This window comes from Molossus molossus, unplaced genomic scaffold (genome assembly GCF_014108415.1).
Source record: "Molossus molossus isolate mMolMol1 unplaced genomic scaffold, mMolMol1.p scaffold_m16_p_22, whole genome shotgun sequence".
In the NCBI taxonomy this organism is placed as follows: Eukaryota; Metazoa; Chordata; class Mammalia; order Chiroptera; family Molossidae; genus Molossus; species Molossus molossus.
Window position 1 is genome coordinate 14,963,111 of NW_023425358.1, and position 16,520 is coordinate 14,979,630.

At 61.5% G+C, this 16,520-nt stretch overlaps 1 protein-coding gene across 2 annotated transcripts; it reads right to left on the bottom strand.

Annotated features, from left to right (window-relative positions):
* Positions 1-370: 370 nt before the first annotated feature.
* On the bottom strand, positions 371-14,758 carry ZDHHC8 (zinc finger DHHC-type palmitoyltransferase 8). Of its 2 annotated transcripts, none has more exons than XM_036277234.1 (11): positions 14,512-14,758; positions 8,084-8,205; positions 7,767-7,924; positions 7,505-7,677; positions 7,211-7,313; positions 6,769-6,860; positions 6,459-6,600; positions 6,126-6,246; positions 5,943-6,052; positions 3,723-4,723; positions 371-802 (listed from the first exon to the last, which is right to left on the bottom strand). In XM_036277234.1, exons 1-11 carry the CDS (start codon positions 14,613-14,615, stop codon positions 577-579), a joined length of 2,352 nt encoding a protein of 783 aa, XP_036133127.1. In that variant the 5' UTR covers positions 14,616-14,758; the 3' UTR covers positions 371-576. The 2 variants fall into 2 exon arrangements, with proteins under 2 accessions (XP_036133127.1, XP_036133126.1); XM_036277233.1 differs by lacking the exon at positions 371-802 and adding an exon at positions 1,502-2,631.
* Positions 14,759-16,520: the final 1,762 nt, after the last annotated feature.

Genomic DNA, 16,520 nt, shown 5'->3' on the forward strand with positions numbered 1-16,520 from the left:
GTTCACCCCAAGAGGGAGAACAGAGCTGCTGCCCAAGCAGGAAAGGGCACCGAGCACCCCAAGCGCACACCTCAGAGTGAAGGAGGAGACTGCTGGGCAGGGCCTGGGCAGAGCGGGCTCGCTGGGCTGGGCGGCTGGTGCTCCTCCTGCCCTGGCAGGGCCTGGACGGCTCGGCAGGCTGGTGGCTCCAGGAGGTTAAGGCATGTGTGCTGGGTTCAGGGAGGGAGGAGTGCAGTGACCTTCGGGAGCAACCTGAGACCCCCGCCCCAGCCTTACCACAGAGGCCTGGGCTTCCTGGGGAGGAAGTGGCGTCAAAGTGCTTGGTCAAGCAGGGAGGTCAAAGTGGTGGCGTGGCACCCTGGGAAGGCCATGCTAATCCCAGCACCTCCAGGGCCCCCGCCCTGGGTGTTGGACCCCCTGCAGCAGATGGGGACTTCCTGAGGTGGGTGGGCCCCAGTGGGCTGGGAAGCAAGGTTTGGCTGTTAAGAGAGGGGACCTTCAGCCCACACCCCAGGGTCCGTGGCAGCCTGGCCTCCCAACTGTCCTGGGCTGAGCTGCCCCGGGCCCCACAGATGCCTACTTGGTGTCCCGCTCGGGCCCCGAGAGGCTGGGGAAAAGGCTGGAGGCAGCCAAATGCAGGCGGCACACAGCTCCTCGGGGGGGCACCCCAGCAGCCGGGCTCCAGGGGACCTGCAGCAGTGGGCGGTCCTCAGGGAGGCCAATGTGGCACAGGTGCAGGCCGGGGGGCACCCTGGGCGGGCCACGACGCCCCCATCCACGGCTACAAGTGCCGATCCGCCCCCTGCGGGCCGCAGCATCCCATGAGAGAGAAGCAGAAAGGTGGAGGTCAGCACGGAGCAGAGCTGCCCAGTGCAGGGGTCCAAAGTCTGGGGTATCTCCCACACTGGGCCAACCTCTTCCCCCCAACCTCTGCCCAGCTGTCTCAGTCCTGAAAAGCTGTGCATTCCTGATGCCTCCACTCCAGACATTTAACAGGCGGAGGTGGAGGACCCAGTAAATGCAGCTGCAGGACATGGCAACAGCCACCAGGGCCCCAGCCAGCGCGTGGCCCCGTCTACACCCCCTCTTCTATCTCCTGCAAGCCCTGGGGTTCCCGGGGGCCTCTGGGGCAGCTGCAGCCCAGCCTTTCTCCAAAAGCCCTGTTACTGCCAGGAATGATGCAGACCCAGGGGAACCGCACACTCGTCAGCCAAAGACCTGTGGGCCAGCCCCCGCCTCCCAGGCTTCCAACTCAGCTTAAGTCAGCAGAAATGCCCACATGGAACATCCGACCCCATACTGCTGGCCGCCACCTCTCCTGGAGCCGGACTGGCTCTGCCCCCCACCCCGGAGCCCCTGAGTATCAGCAACAGTCCTGGCCTTGCTCAAGGAAAGGATCAAAATGACTCTTTTTCTTTTTTTAATAAAATTATAGATATATAGATGTAGATATAAAAACATAAAACAGACACAACGCAAGCAGACGCTGCTGTGTGCTTACTCTCGGGTCCCTGGCGCCAGGCAGAACTCTGATCCCCTCCCCATGTGCTTCCCACGCAGGCGCCGAGGCTCTGGTGCCCCGACTCTGTGTGCCTTGGGGTAGGGAATCTTGTTTGGCAGGAAGGGACTCCTGGTCTCAGAGGCCCCTGTTGCAGCGTCCGGCCTGTGCCTGTTCCTACCTGCCCCATTGCCACCCACAAGAGCATAAAGCAGAGGTTAAGGCTTCAATGACAGCGAGTTTCCCGGCAGTGGGGGCAGCGGGGGCCCGAGCTTTAACACATGGGACGTGGCACGGCAGCTCAGCGCATAGACATGGGGACACGCCCACCAGCTGGGCGAGACGGGACACATGGAGCCAGGACCCACCCACAGCTGGCAGTCTGTCCGTCTGTTTATCCACCTGTCTATCAGAACCTAGAGCAGCCCTGGAGCTGGGTCGCTGTGGCCCAGGGCTGCAGTCCCCACAGAAGAATCGGCCTCACCAAGCTGGAAGCTCCCAGCGGGTCCCTGATAGGCAGCAGGTTGGGACCAGCCAGGTGGCGGGCCCTCAGTCCGGAGGATGGCCAGGGACCCAGGCCTCTCTGTCCATTTCTGGGCCACAGTGACCCTTCTATAAGGGGAGCGGGAGGGGGCTGGCCTGGTGACAACCTCGAGGACATGAGTGCAGTCCGCACAGATGCAGTCTGTGCCCCCTCCAGGCCCAGCCTACGGGAGCAGGGGCTCCGACACATCCTGTAGCTGGTGGCTCTCGGCCCAGCCGCACCCTGGGGAGCAGGCAAGTGGATGGACAGGTGGAGCACAAGGGGCAGACTCATGGAGGCGCGGTTCTCTCTCCCGCTGATGCATCTACACCAGGCCTGGGCCTTCTCCTCTGGCAGCGCAGAGAAGTCGGGGGTAGGGGGCAGCCGCTGGGGGTCCTGGTCCCTGGGGTGCCACAGCGGATGGGTGGTAGTCACTCCTCACACGGAGATCTCGTACGTGGTCCCACCCACGCCAGACACCTTCTTAACGAGCGTGTGCCGGGTAGGGCTGGTGGAGGGCCCTGGGGGGCCAGTGGCAGGCCCCAGGCGGGCCAGGCCCGAGGACTGCCCGTTAAGCTTACTTGGGGGGGTCTTCAGCTGAGGGTGGTCCCTGCATCAAAGCAAACACATACACGCACATACACGGTGAACAAGGGACCACGGCAGGACAGAGGCCAGTGGAGGCAACAGGACAGATGATGCAGACAAGCCCTGGGTGGCCCACACCTGAGTTCAGAAGGTGCCACTCAGAAAATGGGTGGCCATGCTGAGCCTATAGGGGGAGGGCTGTACTGTCACAGGACAGACGCCAGAATAGCTGTCCTATCTCCAGGTCCCTTAGTCTCTCCCACTGGCAAGACCACAAGGGGAGGCCAGGTGGACATCAGTGAGCCAAGCCTCTGGTTCTGCCCAGTCCTGGTACCCTAAGCTGGGGAGCCCGGTGATGACAACCCTTCCCTGTTGCCTACGAAAACTAGGGGCTGCCCACCTGCCCGAAGCCTGCCCAGCAATGACCTCGCTGCCAGTCATGAGGGCGGGAGGCTCTCCCTCCTTTGCTGCCATCCCTGCCTCTCTGTGCAGCTGGGCCTGCTGGACCTGTCACCCCAGAGGCTCCCCGACTAGCTGTGCTCAGGCGGCTGGGTGATGTCTGAAGATGACCCTGCGTCCAGTGCAGGCCCACACAGAGCAGGTGCTCAGTTCCTGTACTTGGACCTGGACCTGGACCTGACCTGCCAGGCAGCCAGTCCTTCATCCTGTTATCTACCCACTGGGGGCCTGGGACCAGCCTGCCCTTCTGGGCCCAGTTCCTCATCTCTGCACAGGGAAGCCCCTTCTTCCGGGGGCTGTGTGCCTGACCCATGGTAGCACACTGCGCTGTAGGGTGCTATCCCCCAGACAGCCTCCTGGACAGACGGTGGCACCATCTCCTGAGGAAGAAGGCCCGGGGTCCCCCATGCACAGGTCTGTGCTAGCTGGGAGGGAATGTGGGGTGTTAGGCTAAGAAGCAAATCCTCCCACACCCCGGGACGTGCCAGGATATCTTTGGAGGGGTACAGCCCTCAAGCAGGCCAGCCAGGAGCCTCCAAGGAAGGGAAGGTCACCCCACATCAGGACAACCCACACTTGCTCAGCCAAGAGGTCCCCACAGACAGTCAGACACCTGTCCCTTGCTGGGAAGCCTGCAGCGCCCCCAGCACCCACCTCTGCACGGCCAGTGAGGGCGGTGGTTCCGGGAGGTCCGTGTGGATGAAGGCAACGGCTTTGGGGCCCATGTAGGAGGGCGAGCGGGGAGTGCTGGGTGGGGAGGGTGGGCCCTGGCGCAGAGGAGACCTGTGGGAGCCACTGCCTGGCCGGGGTCCTGGGGCGTTGTTGTTGACCAGGTCTGCCTGCAGAGAGGAGGAGGAGGTCCTCGGAGCCCGGCTCACTGCACTAGACAGTGAGGACAGCGAAGTCTGCAGTGCGGGGTTTCGGGCACCTCCAAAGCTAGGCCCAGCCACCAGGTCGTCCCTGGAGCCGTAGCGCAGCACGGGGCCTCGGGGGCCCTCAGAGAGCATGCTGGCCTGCTGCAGGCTGTAGGAGCTGGGTGCGTCGTAGACACCCGAGTCGCCAAAGAGTGAGTCGGCCTGAGAGCGCAGCAGCCGCTCACGCTCCTCCCGATCCTTGCGCTCCTGGATGGAGGCCATGATGGTCCGGGACAGGTTGTCATAGCGCACAGGCGAGGGCTCCCTCGGGCGGGGGCCCAACACGGGGCTGAAGCTGCGGGGTGGGGGCCGTGGGGGGTCACCTACAGCCCCAGGGTGCAGGTAGGGTGAGCGGTAGCTGGCCACACTGGCTGAGGGATGGGCGGGGCACGCATGGCCACTGGGCGAGGCAGGGTTAAGCAGGCTGTCATAGGACAGGCTGCCATTACGGTTGGCCAGCGCATGGGCGGCAAAGATGCCTCGATGGGGTGTTGGGGGCCCACCATCAGAGCGCAGGGGCTGTAGGGCCATGTGGTCCCCACCCCGCCGGCTTGCAGCCTTGAGGCTCAGGGATCGCAAGGCCCCTGAGAAGGTATCAGCAGCACTGAGTGGTGGGGAAGGCGGGTAGGCGGTGTGCAGTCCACCGGCTGTGTAGTCAGGGAGGTCCAGGCTGGGCTCAGACGTAAAGTCCAGGCTGTGGATGCTGTCCTCCCCCAGAGTCAGGGAGTCAGGGCCTGAGACCTGCAGGGAGAGAGGGTGCACATCTGCCACTGCCCACCCACGCCTGACCTGGTCACCGGATGCTCTGTGCCGCATGGAGGCTGCAATCCTAGCGACATCAAGGTGGTAGTAGGTACAACTGACAAGCTGTCCCAGAAGCTCTCTATCCCCTGACCACACCACCTGTTCCTTGTCCACCACAGAAGGATGTGGGGGCAGGGTGAAGCCAAGCAGTAGCCCCAGATGGTGTCTCCCAGGGAAGGGTGTGCATGCTACTCCAGCTCGCATTCGGGAAGGGGTGCAAAGGGCAGCCTCAGAAGCTGGACCTTGTGTTAACCACACAGCGACAAGGGGCCTCTCTTGAGCACCCTACCCGAGTGTCGGGGCACTACAGGGCCACAGCTGGCTGCTGCAGACACCCAGGGCAGTGTCCTTGGAGCCCACCCAGTTCAGGGGACAGCCAAACCGACAGGGTCGTTGTGATTCGAGGCTTGGGCTGGGGACAAGAGCCTGCAAAACCTCAAAATCCAGAGTGGGCATGGATGGGGACAAAGGTGGCCTCAGGGCACTTGGCTAACCCCAGACCCTCTGTGAGATTCAGGAAAATCCCAGGGAGGAGGTGACCTCAGTGAGGGTACCTAAAGCCTATCCCCATCCCCAAGAGGGGCCACTGCACATGGCCAGAGAGGCTCCGAGTCACTCAGACCAGTGCGCCCTGAGAGGAGGGTTCCTGGGTGGGGCTGGGGCTAGTCGAGGGGTGCTGGTCCAGCCACAGGGCTGCCTCTCGGGGCTGTAAGGAGATGGGCAGGCTGGGACGCTCGGGAATTCCTGGGAACTCCTCGGGCCGTCCAGGGCGCATGGCTCCACAGTGAGCACACAATGCTCACACAGCCTGGGGAAACAATGCGCTTTCTCAAACAATCTCAGATCCTTCTGAAGCCTTTCCGTGGGCTTTACAAAGTGACTAATGGTGAAATTCCTGGCACCCTGGCACACGCTGCTCCTGGGGGCAGCCGCCTACCGGGCCAGCAGGCAGCACTGGCCAAGGCAGCAGGGCCAGGACCGCCTGTGCCAGCCCCTCAGGACACCCTGCTCTGCTCCCCTCCACTGGCCCGTCAGGATCTCTGCAAGGTGGTGTCCTGCTGACACCCTCCAGGCCCCAGGCAGGGCCTCCCAGGGTCAGGCCTCTGGGGGTGGGACCACCGGGGCAGGGCATCAGAGTAGGGCCAGGTTTCCTCACCTGCTCGCCTGGTCCACAGAAAGGCGCTTTGGGACCCGTGGGAAAGGCAGGCCGGAACTTGTACATGGCGGGTGTCGGGGGGCTGGTCCTCTGTGCCGACAGGGCGCTTTCTGGGGCAGATGGACCACAGTCAGGCTAGGGTCAATCCATACCCCTCCCCTCATTTGGCCAGCCCCACCTCACCAGCACTGCCTGGGCGTGGGGTCTGCCGGTCACCGCCAAACGTGTTAGCCTCCGACTTGGGGGCCAGTGGTGGCCCCAGGTCCAGTGGCTTCTCATCCAGCTGGTCCAGATTGCCCTTGGACTGGGAGGGGGCATGGTCAGTGGTGGGTAGAGTGTGGGCCAGGGACAGGGCTTAACTGGGGACTCCTACCTGGGGCCCTGGGACCTAGACCCTTCCTCACAATCTGCCCGATTCCTCCACACTCCATTCTTCTAGGCCCCTCCAAGCTAGCTGCTTTGCACCTCCAAAAGCCTGACCTTCACCCCATCTCCTACCCAACCCAAGGCCCCCACCTTGCTTCGGCCCAGGCCAGCCTTCAGCCCATTGTCACTAAGCTTGACCTTGAGCGGTGGAGCTCGATCCAGGAGTTCGGGCCGAAGGAAGGGCGGCTTCAGGCGAGCAGCAAGTGGTCGCCGGGGTGGCTCCACCGTGTACCTGCACCGGGGCAGAGGGCACAGTGGCAAGGCTGACCCAGTCTGAATGCACACCAAGGGCAGAGCCAGCCCCACCTGCCAACGGCAGAAGTAGACCAGGCTTAGGGTGCACAGCTGCCCACCCTGAACCCAGCTGAGGCCTCCTCGGGACCCCCCCCCCCGGCCTCACCGGGGAGCCAAGGGGCTGCACAGCACGTGTTCCACGTTCCCATAGCAGCCTCGGGTGAAGGGGTTCACGCCTCCACGAAACTTCCCCGTCACCTGTGGACAAGGGACCCTTCAGCCAGGATGGGCAGAGGGACAGCTGGTGTTCCTCACAGGATGGTCAGGGTCAGCTCAGTGAAAGCCCTACCCAGGTCACCCCGGCTTGTCCCTGCAGGAGCTGTGGAATTCCCGGGCCCTGCGTCACTGGTGGCTGCAGTAGCACAGGCTCACACACCCACCCAACCTGGATGTGCTGGACCGGAGCCTCCCCACCACCACACAGGCTACCTTGGCTGAGGGCCGCTGCCGCCCTGCCCCGACTCCCCCACGGTCCCCGTGCATCCCTGGCCCTCTGAGTGTCGGGGACCCCATCCCTATCACTGTATGGCCCCACCCAGGATCTGCACCTGCTCATTGGTAGTGCGCCCCCGAGTGACCAGCACCACGTGGAAGCCAGTGAGGCCGATGACAGGGATGAAGAAGAGGCCAGCCACACACATGACAGCCATGCTGGCCCGTTAAGGCCAACGGCCATGGGCGAAGACACAGAGCAGATGCCTGTGGATAAACCACCCACCCATCCAGAAAGGGCAACCCACCCCTGGGGATTCCCAGGCAGCCGACCCACCCCTCTGAGACTCAGTTTCCCCTGTGAAACGTGCTCCCAGCCCACACTGCCTCTGTGGTCAGGCCAAGGATACGTGATGGTGGTGTGGGCAGCTCCCAGCCCCTCGGCATGGTTCAGCACGTAGACCAGGCCGAAGGCAACGACACCCACCATGTGGGCGCTGAGTGACAGCAGGAACAGGAAGAAGTAGCGGTAGTTGCGGCGCCCAATGCAGTTGTTGACCCAGGGGCAGTGGTGGTCGAAGTCCTGGGCAGGAGCAGCACGTCAGGGTGAACGGTGGGCGGGGGGAAGGGATGTAGTAGGAAGGGGGACAGGTGGGGTGGCAGGGCGGTCACCTCTACACAGTTGTCACAGACGCTGCAGTGGGAGCAGCGCGGCGGGCGGTAGAAGTGGCAGGTGGCACACCACTTCATACGGACCTGGATGCCCCGCACATCCACGTTCTTGTACAGCGGGGCCCGGAAGTCATCCTCCTTATCCTCATCCTCATCCGCTGTGGGGGGCGGGGAGCAGGAAAATGACTTCTCTGGGGGGAAAGCCCCTCCCTGATCTCTGCCAGTCCACCCACCAGGACCCCCAAAGACTCTCCCATGTCAGCCACTCACACTCTAGTGAAAGAGAGCTGATGACTTGCCCCAGCACAAGGTCCTACCTCGGGGGAAGACGCCAGGGTCCATGAAGGTGGCCATGCTGAAGTTGGCCAGGACAAAGAGGAAGATGATGCCATTGTAGACGGGAACAGCTGGGGACACAGCTCGTGTCAACCACGGGCACCTGTGCGGGAGAACAAGGCAGAGCTGGGTCTGGGAGTGCAGCAGGTGGGTGAGGAGGAGACTTGGGGGCATTAGGCATGCATAGGTATGTACAGGCCTTCAAGGCCACTATCAATGCTCAGCATGGCAGCCAGGGAGGCCACTGCTGCCAGGGGCCCTCGGGGAGACCCCCACCCATCTGCTTGATGCTCCTTTGCTCAACCACTGGGCTATGCGTGGGCTCTGTGTGCCAACTTTAACTCCAGCAAGCCCCCAGGTAGCTGTTAGAAATTTAACTCACAGTTGAAACTACTGAGGCTCAGAGAAGCCCATAAGCCTGGGGTGGCACAGTTTAGGAGGGGTGGCCAGAGCCCACCCATGTCCTCCCACCCCACCTGGCATCTTTCCCAGGAGGGAAACGAGCCCTTTCTGCCCATGTGCCATGATTGACAGAGGTCAGTGACCCGCTGGGCAGCTCAGGCCACCCCCATCCTCACCCGGACCTGTCCCCAGCCCAGTGGGGCCCCCCAATTCTCAGCCAGTAAATGCAAACTGGTGTTATCCCTGCTCTTCCCTGAGGGATGCAGTCTCAGAGTCAGGGCACTGGGCAGCCCCTTTTCAGTAGGTCACCTTACTCTTCCACATGACAGTGCAGAACACTGGAGACTCCAGAAAAGAATGACACCTCTGTCCCTTCAAAATCTCTCCCCACTTGGCTCCAAGGCTACCCCCTCTTTCATGTAAGGGCCATGCACACCTCCCTGATGGGCACTCGGCCACAGACAGCATCTTCCCAAGCCCTCTTGGGACCTGATCAGAGCTGCCTCTTTGGAGACCTTCTAGTCCCGGGCACATGTCCTGTGGACACCTGCCCCAACTCAGCAGTGGATCCCTGAGTCCACTCACTCAGCACCCACAAGCCCCTCTGGCCTCAGGCTCCCCATCTCCCCCATTATTCCTGGCTGCTGTGACAAACAAGGGCATTCAGAAGGTTTGCTCCTTTCCCAGTACTGAGGCCCACTGTGAAGTCGGGGGGGGGGCAGTGGGGATCCCCCACAGTAGCCCTGACCGTGAGCCCTGCCTGTCACAATGCAAACAAGCCCCAATGGCGCACCCACGCCTGCTTTGGCCAGGAGCCAGCCCCACCACCCCAGCAACCACCTCCATGGCAGCAGAACTTCGCTATTTTTAGTGGAAAGCAAGAAGCTATTTAAAGATTCTCTTCCCACGGCAGCATGCTTGGCACCCGGAGCCCGAGTTCCCCCTCCTCTTCTCCAGGACCCACACAGAGGCGGGTGCACAGCTGAGGACGGGGCTCCCTCTGCTGGAGGGCCTTCCTCCACCACCCTTCCCAGGCAGCCCGGAATACCCGCCAGCGGACGCCGTCCACACTCCCCATCCCTGCATGCCGAAGCCTAGCACACAGACAGTGCCCAACGTGTGTCTGTGGCTCTGATCCGATCCCCTTCAGCAAGACGACAGTGGGCCCCTGAGGCATGGTCTGCCCAGCAAGGCAGGGGTGGGGGCACAGGCCCAACGGCAATGGAATGGGCTTTCCAGGCAGGCCTGGGACCCAGGGAGAAGAGAGGCACATGGATCCCAAATGGGCAGTTCGAACCACCTCCCCACACCACCTTCTGGGAAGGCCTGGCCACATAATCTGTGCAAAATGAAAGTGTTCCACTTGTTTTAAAAGTAAGAATTTCAAGATAGCGACAGGAGAGCATTACAGCAAACACAGGCTCTAGTGCACCCGAACGGTTTGAGGGCCAATGGAGGCAGCCTGTTTTGGGAAAGGAAGAGGCTGTGGGAACCCAGGATGCACTGGGGCTGGCTGAGGACAGGCAGATGTGCAGACGTGGAGAGCAGCAGGCAGGTGGGCATGGAAGGCAGAAGGACACATGGGGGAGACTGGAGTGTGAGCCCTCCACACCATTCTGTCCAGGATTCACTGATGAATACACAGGACCCGCTGCCTATCTGCCCTACACAGTGGCCCGCACATTCTACCCTCCCAGCTGTGGGAGGAGGGGGTGCTGCTCTTCTGTCCTTCCCATTTTACAGACGAGGAGCAGGTAACAGAGGGCTTGACACATGCCCAGTGCCTTGGAGAGTCTGCTTCTGAGCTGGGATTCAAACCATTACATAGGCTGGCAGGGACTGAACCCCATGGGCAGCCCCCACCCCCCATGCTGACCAGAGCTCCCACTGGCTTGGGCAGCCTGTATTGCTTTGTCCTCCTTGAGTCTTGATGAACTCCCTGGCCGCATGGGCTGGACAGTGGCCCTGATTAGATGCCTGAAACTGGGGGAAGGGGTGTAGCTGTACAGCACTGGGGCCAGGTTTGGAAATGTGCACTGTGATGGGCCATTGCTTACACCGAGGAGCTGGGCAGCCTCTGTCCAGTGTGGCCACGACCTACCCACCACCTGGGCCGCATGTACCCAGGGAGTATGAAAGAGTTATATGTGATGGGTAGGCTGGGAGGGATGTGGGTCCTCTGACTGGGGCCTGAGCCACTGCCCCCACTACCTACCATCTCCAGCCCCCTAGACTTGATTCAGACCCAAATATTAGGCACTCTCATGCAATCCTGTCCCTCGTCCTCCACACCCCCACACCATCCTCCCCCAGGTGGCCTTCATCACTAAGAAATGCTGTCAGGGGGGCTCAGACCTGGCTCACATCTAAGGGAGATGGCTCACTGGCCGGTGCCGCCAAGCCCTGGAACTCAGCCACATTGGGAAACGTGTGGGCTAAGGGGGGAAGATGAAAGACCCCATGCAAACACGTGCACAGGCATGTGCACATACCCATGTGGACAGATGTATGCACACATGTGCAATACACACACAGACACATAAACATGCTCCATCTGAGATATACGTGTGTGAGTATACGAGTGCACACTGCACAGACATGCATAGAGTCACACGTGCACACACAACTGTAGGCATGGGTGCATAAACACTCACAAACATGTGCCAACATGCAAGACCTACACATAGACAAATGTTTGCACATACAGATATGTACACTTGTGCTTACACTGGCACACCTGCATTAATACAGGCCAGAGTGAGACTAGGGGTGAGGGTAGCCCGGCTGAGGCTCTGGGCCCTCCTCCCTGACCAGCCACTGCCTCTCCATCATCAGGTCATACACCACTGCTATGAGCCCCACCTATGTCCAGGCCGTAAGTCCTGCGTGGGCCAGCAAGAAGATACCACCCAGGCAGGCGTGGGAGGTTCTGCAGGGGCAGCACGTATACTGAAATTAAATGTGGACTAAAACTTTTAACGCAGACGTTTTCATTTAAATTAGGTTCTTCATTAACGGTTTATGTTCGAATTCTTCATACTTTTAAAACAAGCGGAACACTTTCATTTTGCACAGGGATACCCAAAACCAGAAGGTCTGTGGCCACTCTGCCCTAATCAAGCCAGGCAAGGCCTCTGGTCATGTGCACCCACCCATCTGATGCCTACAGAAAGGGAAACTGAGGCTCAGGGAGCCAGGGATACCCCAGGCTACATGCAGCAAGTCCTGACAAGGGGCTCACACCAAGTTTCCCCCCTTCCCATGCAACCCCGGCCAGCAGCTCTGTTCACCTGGGCCCACCATAGGCTGGCCTGGTCCTGGGCTGGACCTCCCATTGTCCTAGGCTGGGCCTTGCTGACTGTCTGAGCCTCCGAGCACAGAGAGGACTCAGGCCTATCCTGGGAACCAGCCCCAACATCCCAGAAATCAACCCACTGGCCCCAGACAGAAACAAGATGGCCCAGCCTGGCCCCAGGCCTTGGTATTCTGCCAAGCAGCCTAGCTCTCTGATGTTTACAGGGTCCCTGTCCTTCTGCAAAGTGGCTCTGGGGGGAGTAAGGGGCAAGGACAGAGGTCTTGGACACCTTCCACCCTAGCCCCTCAACCAGCCTGGCCCAGAGCCACAGTGTGAAGGGCTTCTGGGGTCCAGGGGGATACAACTACACCAGAAACCCAGGAAAGCTTCCTGGAAGAGAGGGCCTCTGGGAACCTGCCTTGTGGTGTGCTCGCCATCTCACAGGAGGGATACCCCCACCTCCTGGGATCCTTTCCACGTCCCACGTGTCTGAATGTACTGCTGGTCCCAGCCCCCTCAGTGAGCTGGCCTTGGTCCTCCAGGTGCCTGGTTCCTCACCCTGTGTGCCACCAGGAGCTGCTGCCTAAGGGGCAGCTCCTGTTTACTGAGTGCAAAGAGGGGGCCTGGGGCCCCTCAGCATCCAGGGAAGTCCAAGGATCAAAGGCAAAGAAGACAAACCCGTGGGCCTGGGAGAGAGGGCACAGGAGCACTGCTCCCTCCCTGCATGCGTCTGAGTCTGCAGCAGGCCTAGGCCCAGAAATAGGGCAGCAGTGTGGGTACCAGGGTGATGACAGGCCAGTCCTGAGAAGGGGACTGTCTGGACCCCTGCTTGCCCCGAACTGGCACGTCGTGCTGGCATCAATGGGCCTGGCCTGGCCCACGGAGCTCCTGTGACAGGGCATGGGTCAACTGAAGGAGAGTCTTGTTCTGGGGGATGAGCAAGGCTCCCTCGGCTAGATGGTCACTCCACCTGGACCCCGGCTAGTGCCCCCTGGGTCCTCATCTTGCCACAGGGAGAGATACAAGGCACATCCTCCTGGGCCATACACAGGATGCACGCACCACCTGTGGCACCTCCTAGCACGATGTCCTGAACCCAGACTCCCATCTGTGAGAGGAGGCAGGAAGACCTGGCACGCAGCTGGGTGCAAAGGGTGCAGCAGCCTCAGAACCGACTGCTTGGGGGTGGGTCAAGTTCACAGGACGGAGTAAGAGCCCTTTGAAAGGACTCAACTTACAAAGAGCGCTCTATAGCAAGACCAGGTAAGCCCAGAGAAAAAGACAAGGGCTCTCTGGGGTGGGGTCAATTTCAATTTCTTTTTAAATGGTTTTTTTTTTTCTACATTTCACAAGTTCTCAATAGAGAACACAGATTACTTTGAAAGGAAGAAAAATGCTAAATTGCACTTAGGAAGTGAGAAACTGAAATGGGCAAGCAGAGACCAAGACTCCCTCAAACTCCGACCCTAACTCCAGAGCCAGGACTGGGCTGAAGACCCAGCAGGACTCACTGCCCCTCTCCTCTCTGCCCCACAGTCAGCAGCTTCTGAGTGACAATACGCCTGCTCACCAAAGCCAGAAATAAGCCCGTCCACACAGGCCTTTTTTAAACACGCTCTTGGCAGCTTGTGGCATCTACTCAGCCCTGGAGCCCAGGTAGGGGGCTCTCCCGCCTCCACAGGCACCCAATGCAGACTCACCTACACAAGGCAGCCACCCTCACTCTTGCTAAAGTATAAGGGTGCATGCTGGTCCCTGTTCACCCTGCTCCAGATTCTCTCACACTTGGGGGCTGACCCACCTCTGAGCAGAGGTCTGTCCCACTGGCTTCAAGCACCCCTGAGGCCTCAGGTCCCCAGGAAGATTTGAATGCTCCTTGCTTTGGTCATGAGGGCTGTGTCTAAGTCTAGGACTTGGGGAAGGGGGTGGTCGAATTCTGGAGCCCCCAATCCCTCCTTGTGCCAGAAAGAGACCTGGGGGTCCTCCACCGCCATGGAGAGGGAGCTGTATCATCAGCACCACTCTGGTCTGTGAGCCAACCTGTGTTTCAGGTGAAGAAGCTAAAGCTGCAAAAGCCCAGAGACCCGCCTGCTTTCTGCCTCATGGGTTCCAAAGCCCACTAGGGCCAGTGTCCCTGGGTGTGGCCTGGGCGCTCCAGCTGTGATCACTAGGCTTTCCTGTGAAGGAGATCAAGGAAGGGTGGAGGGTACTGCCAGGCCAGTGTCACCGGGGGGCTGTGGGGCAGGCACGTGGCAGACAAGCCAGACCACACCTACTCGGGAACAACTTGGCTCTGGCCCCTGGCCAGCCAGGAGGGTACCCAAGAGACACCCTCAGCTCCTTGCAGGAAGGGCTGGTGGCTCTGGGCAGCCCAGGACCCCTCCTGAAGCCTAAGGGGAGGAGAGGGTTGCAGCCACACCCTGGGCAGCCACTGCACACACTCTCCTGTCCAGCCCCAGTGCCTCACACCCAGGGCCTGCCTGGCACACTCATTAGGTGCCCACTGGGCACTGTGTCCACACACACACAAGGCTCACCTTTCCCTAGCGCCCGAGAATAGGCACACTCACGGCCTCAGCCCAGGGCGGGGTCTCACGTTGCCCATAGCCCTGGTGCCAGCCCTGCCTTCTGAGCTGTACCCGGTCCCTACCCCTTTTGGCTTGGCCCGGCCCGGCTGTGGCCCCTGCGCCCCCGGCTACGCGGCGGACTCACGTGAACACGAAGAACAGGGTGCTGGAGCCGACCAACAGCGCGGCGGCAGTGGCCACTGGGATGTACTTGGCGGGTTTGAGGCGCGTCCCGGGGCTGCGGGGCATCCTGGGCGCCGCGCCGCCGCATCCCTCCCCGGGGCCGGACGGGCGGGGCCGGCGGGGTCGCGCCGGGGTCGGCGGGGCGGGCTGGACGCGGCGCTGGACCCGCGGCTGCGGCGGCGGCAGCGGCAGAGGAGAAGGAAATCCCACCCCACGGGCGGCGCGGCGGCGGCGCGCTGATGTCAGCGCGCCCCTTAAGGTGGACCGGGAGGCGAGGGGCGCCGGGCTGGGCGGTGAGGGGGCGGGGCCAAAGCCCTAGGAGGACGCGCAGGCCCACCACGCCCTCTTTCGGAAGCTGGATGCAGGACCCCCCCCCCCCAAGCCCCGGACCCCCGAGCCCCAGCCCCTGCGCGCATGGTAGCGCTCGATCGGCCTCCTGAGCGGCAGGACCCTCGGAAGGCGGGCCTCTCCTCGCCTTGTTGCCCCAGCCCGGCGAGTGCTCGCGGCTTTCTGAAGCCTCGCAGCCGTAGCGCACCTGCAGGCTGTGCCCACCAGGTGGACTCCGTAGAGGACACACGGCACCGTTTCCAGCCCGCAGGCCCTGGCGCTGTGGCACGTCAGTACGCTCCTGGGCCTCTGCTTGCAGACCTCTCCCTAACACCTCGGAGCAGCGTGTCCCTGCGGGCAGGCTGACACCCTTACTCCACGCTATTCTTGGTCGTGCCAGAACCCTCTCATCTGGGGCATTCAAGAGGGGGTTGGGAGTTGACACCTTGGTTATTTATCCTCAGGCCACTCGGCTGGAGGAACACAGCTAGCAGGCACGGTAAGGGCGGGGGGAGCTGGTCCCTTCGCATTCTGGCCCAAGCTGCAGGCTTGGAAGTGTGGGTGGGTGAAAGGCCCAGAGCCAGGCGAGTCGCTGTCTCGCCGGGGCAGGGCGGAGCGCCCCTTTGGAAGCACCGGGCACTCTGCCCCTGCGTGGGATAGGCCCGTGGTCAGGCCCACCTTCGGCAGGAAATCCCCCCGCCCGCGCTGACGCCGCTTAAGGTGGACCAGCCGCTCGCAGAGCTGGAGCGGGGTGGGCGGGACCATCTGGGCAGCGGGTGCAGCGCCTGTGAGGTTGGGGCCAAGCTCCCCAGCCTTCCCGGAGCGCACCGTGTCTCTGTGTGCGGCACTGAGACCATCTCCTCAGACTGCTGCCACAGGCCCTGAAGCTCCTTGGCCTAGAGGCCCCTCCTTGCCGGTAGGTGGGCCTTTTTAAGGCCCCAGCCCAGAAGGCTGCGGGCTGCGGGCTGCAATTAAGGAACCTGGGATGGGGGCCAGACCTCGGTGTTAATGTAGCTTGACAGCAGATACGCTTTCTCCCACTTAACCCAGTTGTAGCCCACAATCCCGGATTCTGCCCACTCCAGGAGGCCCAACCCGTGGGGAACTAGCTCTAAGAGGGGGGTCTGGGCAGCAGGGAGGATTCAGGGTGCAAAGGTGGCCAAAGAACAGACCCCTACCTGGAGCAGACCCCTCCTCAAGGCTGTCTGAGATGCCATAGCCCTACAGTGGTCTAATACAAACAGGCTCAAGGGACAGGAGACACCACTCCAGCCAAACCATGCCCCACCATGGCCTCACCCTTGTTCTTGCCCTTCTGCAGCCTCATATAGGGAACACTCCACGCCTCTCCACCCCCAGCCTCTGGCAACAGGGCCTGGAGAGGCTCCTCCCAACGACTTACCCACCCCACCCAGAGCAGGGGCCCTGCTTTGTGCAGGGTGCCAGGACAGCTGAGAGCTGTGAGTGCCATATGCTGGTCATGGGAGGAAAGGGTTCTCATACCTCTTTGCTGAGGTCCCTGCAGACTGCCTGGGAAGAGGGGGTCCTGGGTAGGACAGGCCCAGTGAGGCCACAGCCCAGAAATACTCTACCCAGGGAGTTAAGATTCCAGAGAAAGGAAAACACAGCTTTCCCAAATTCCCT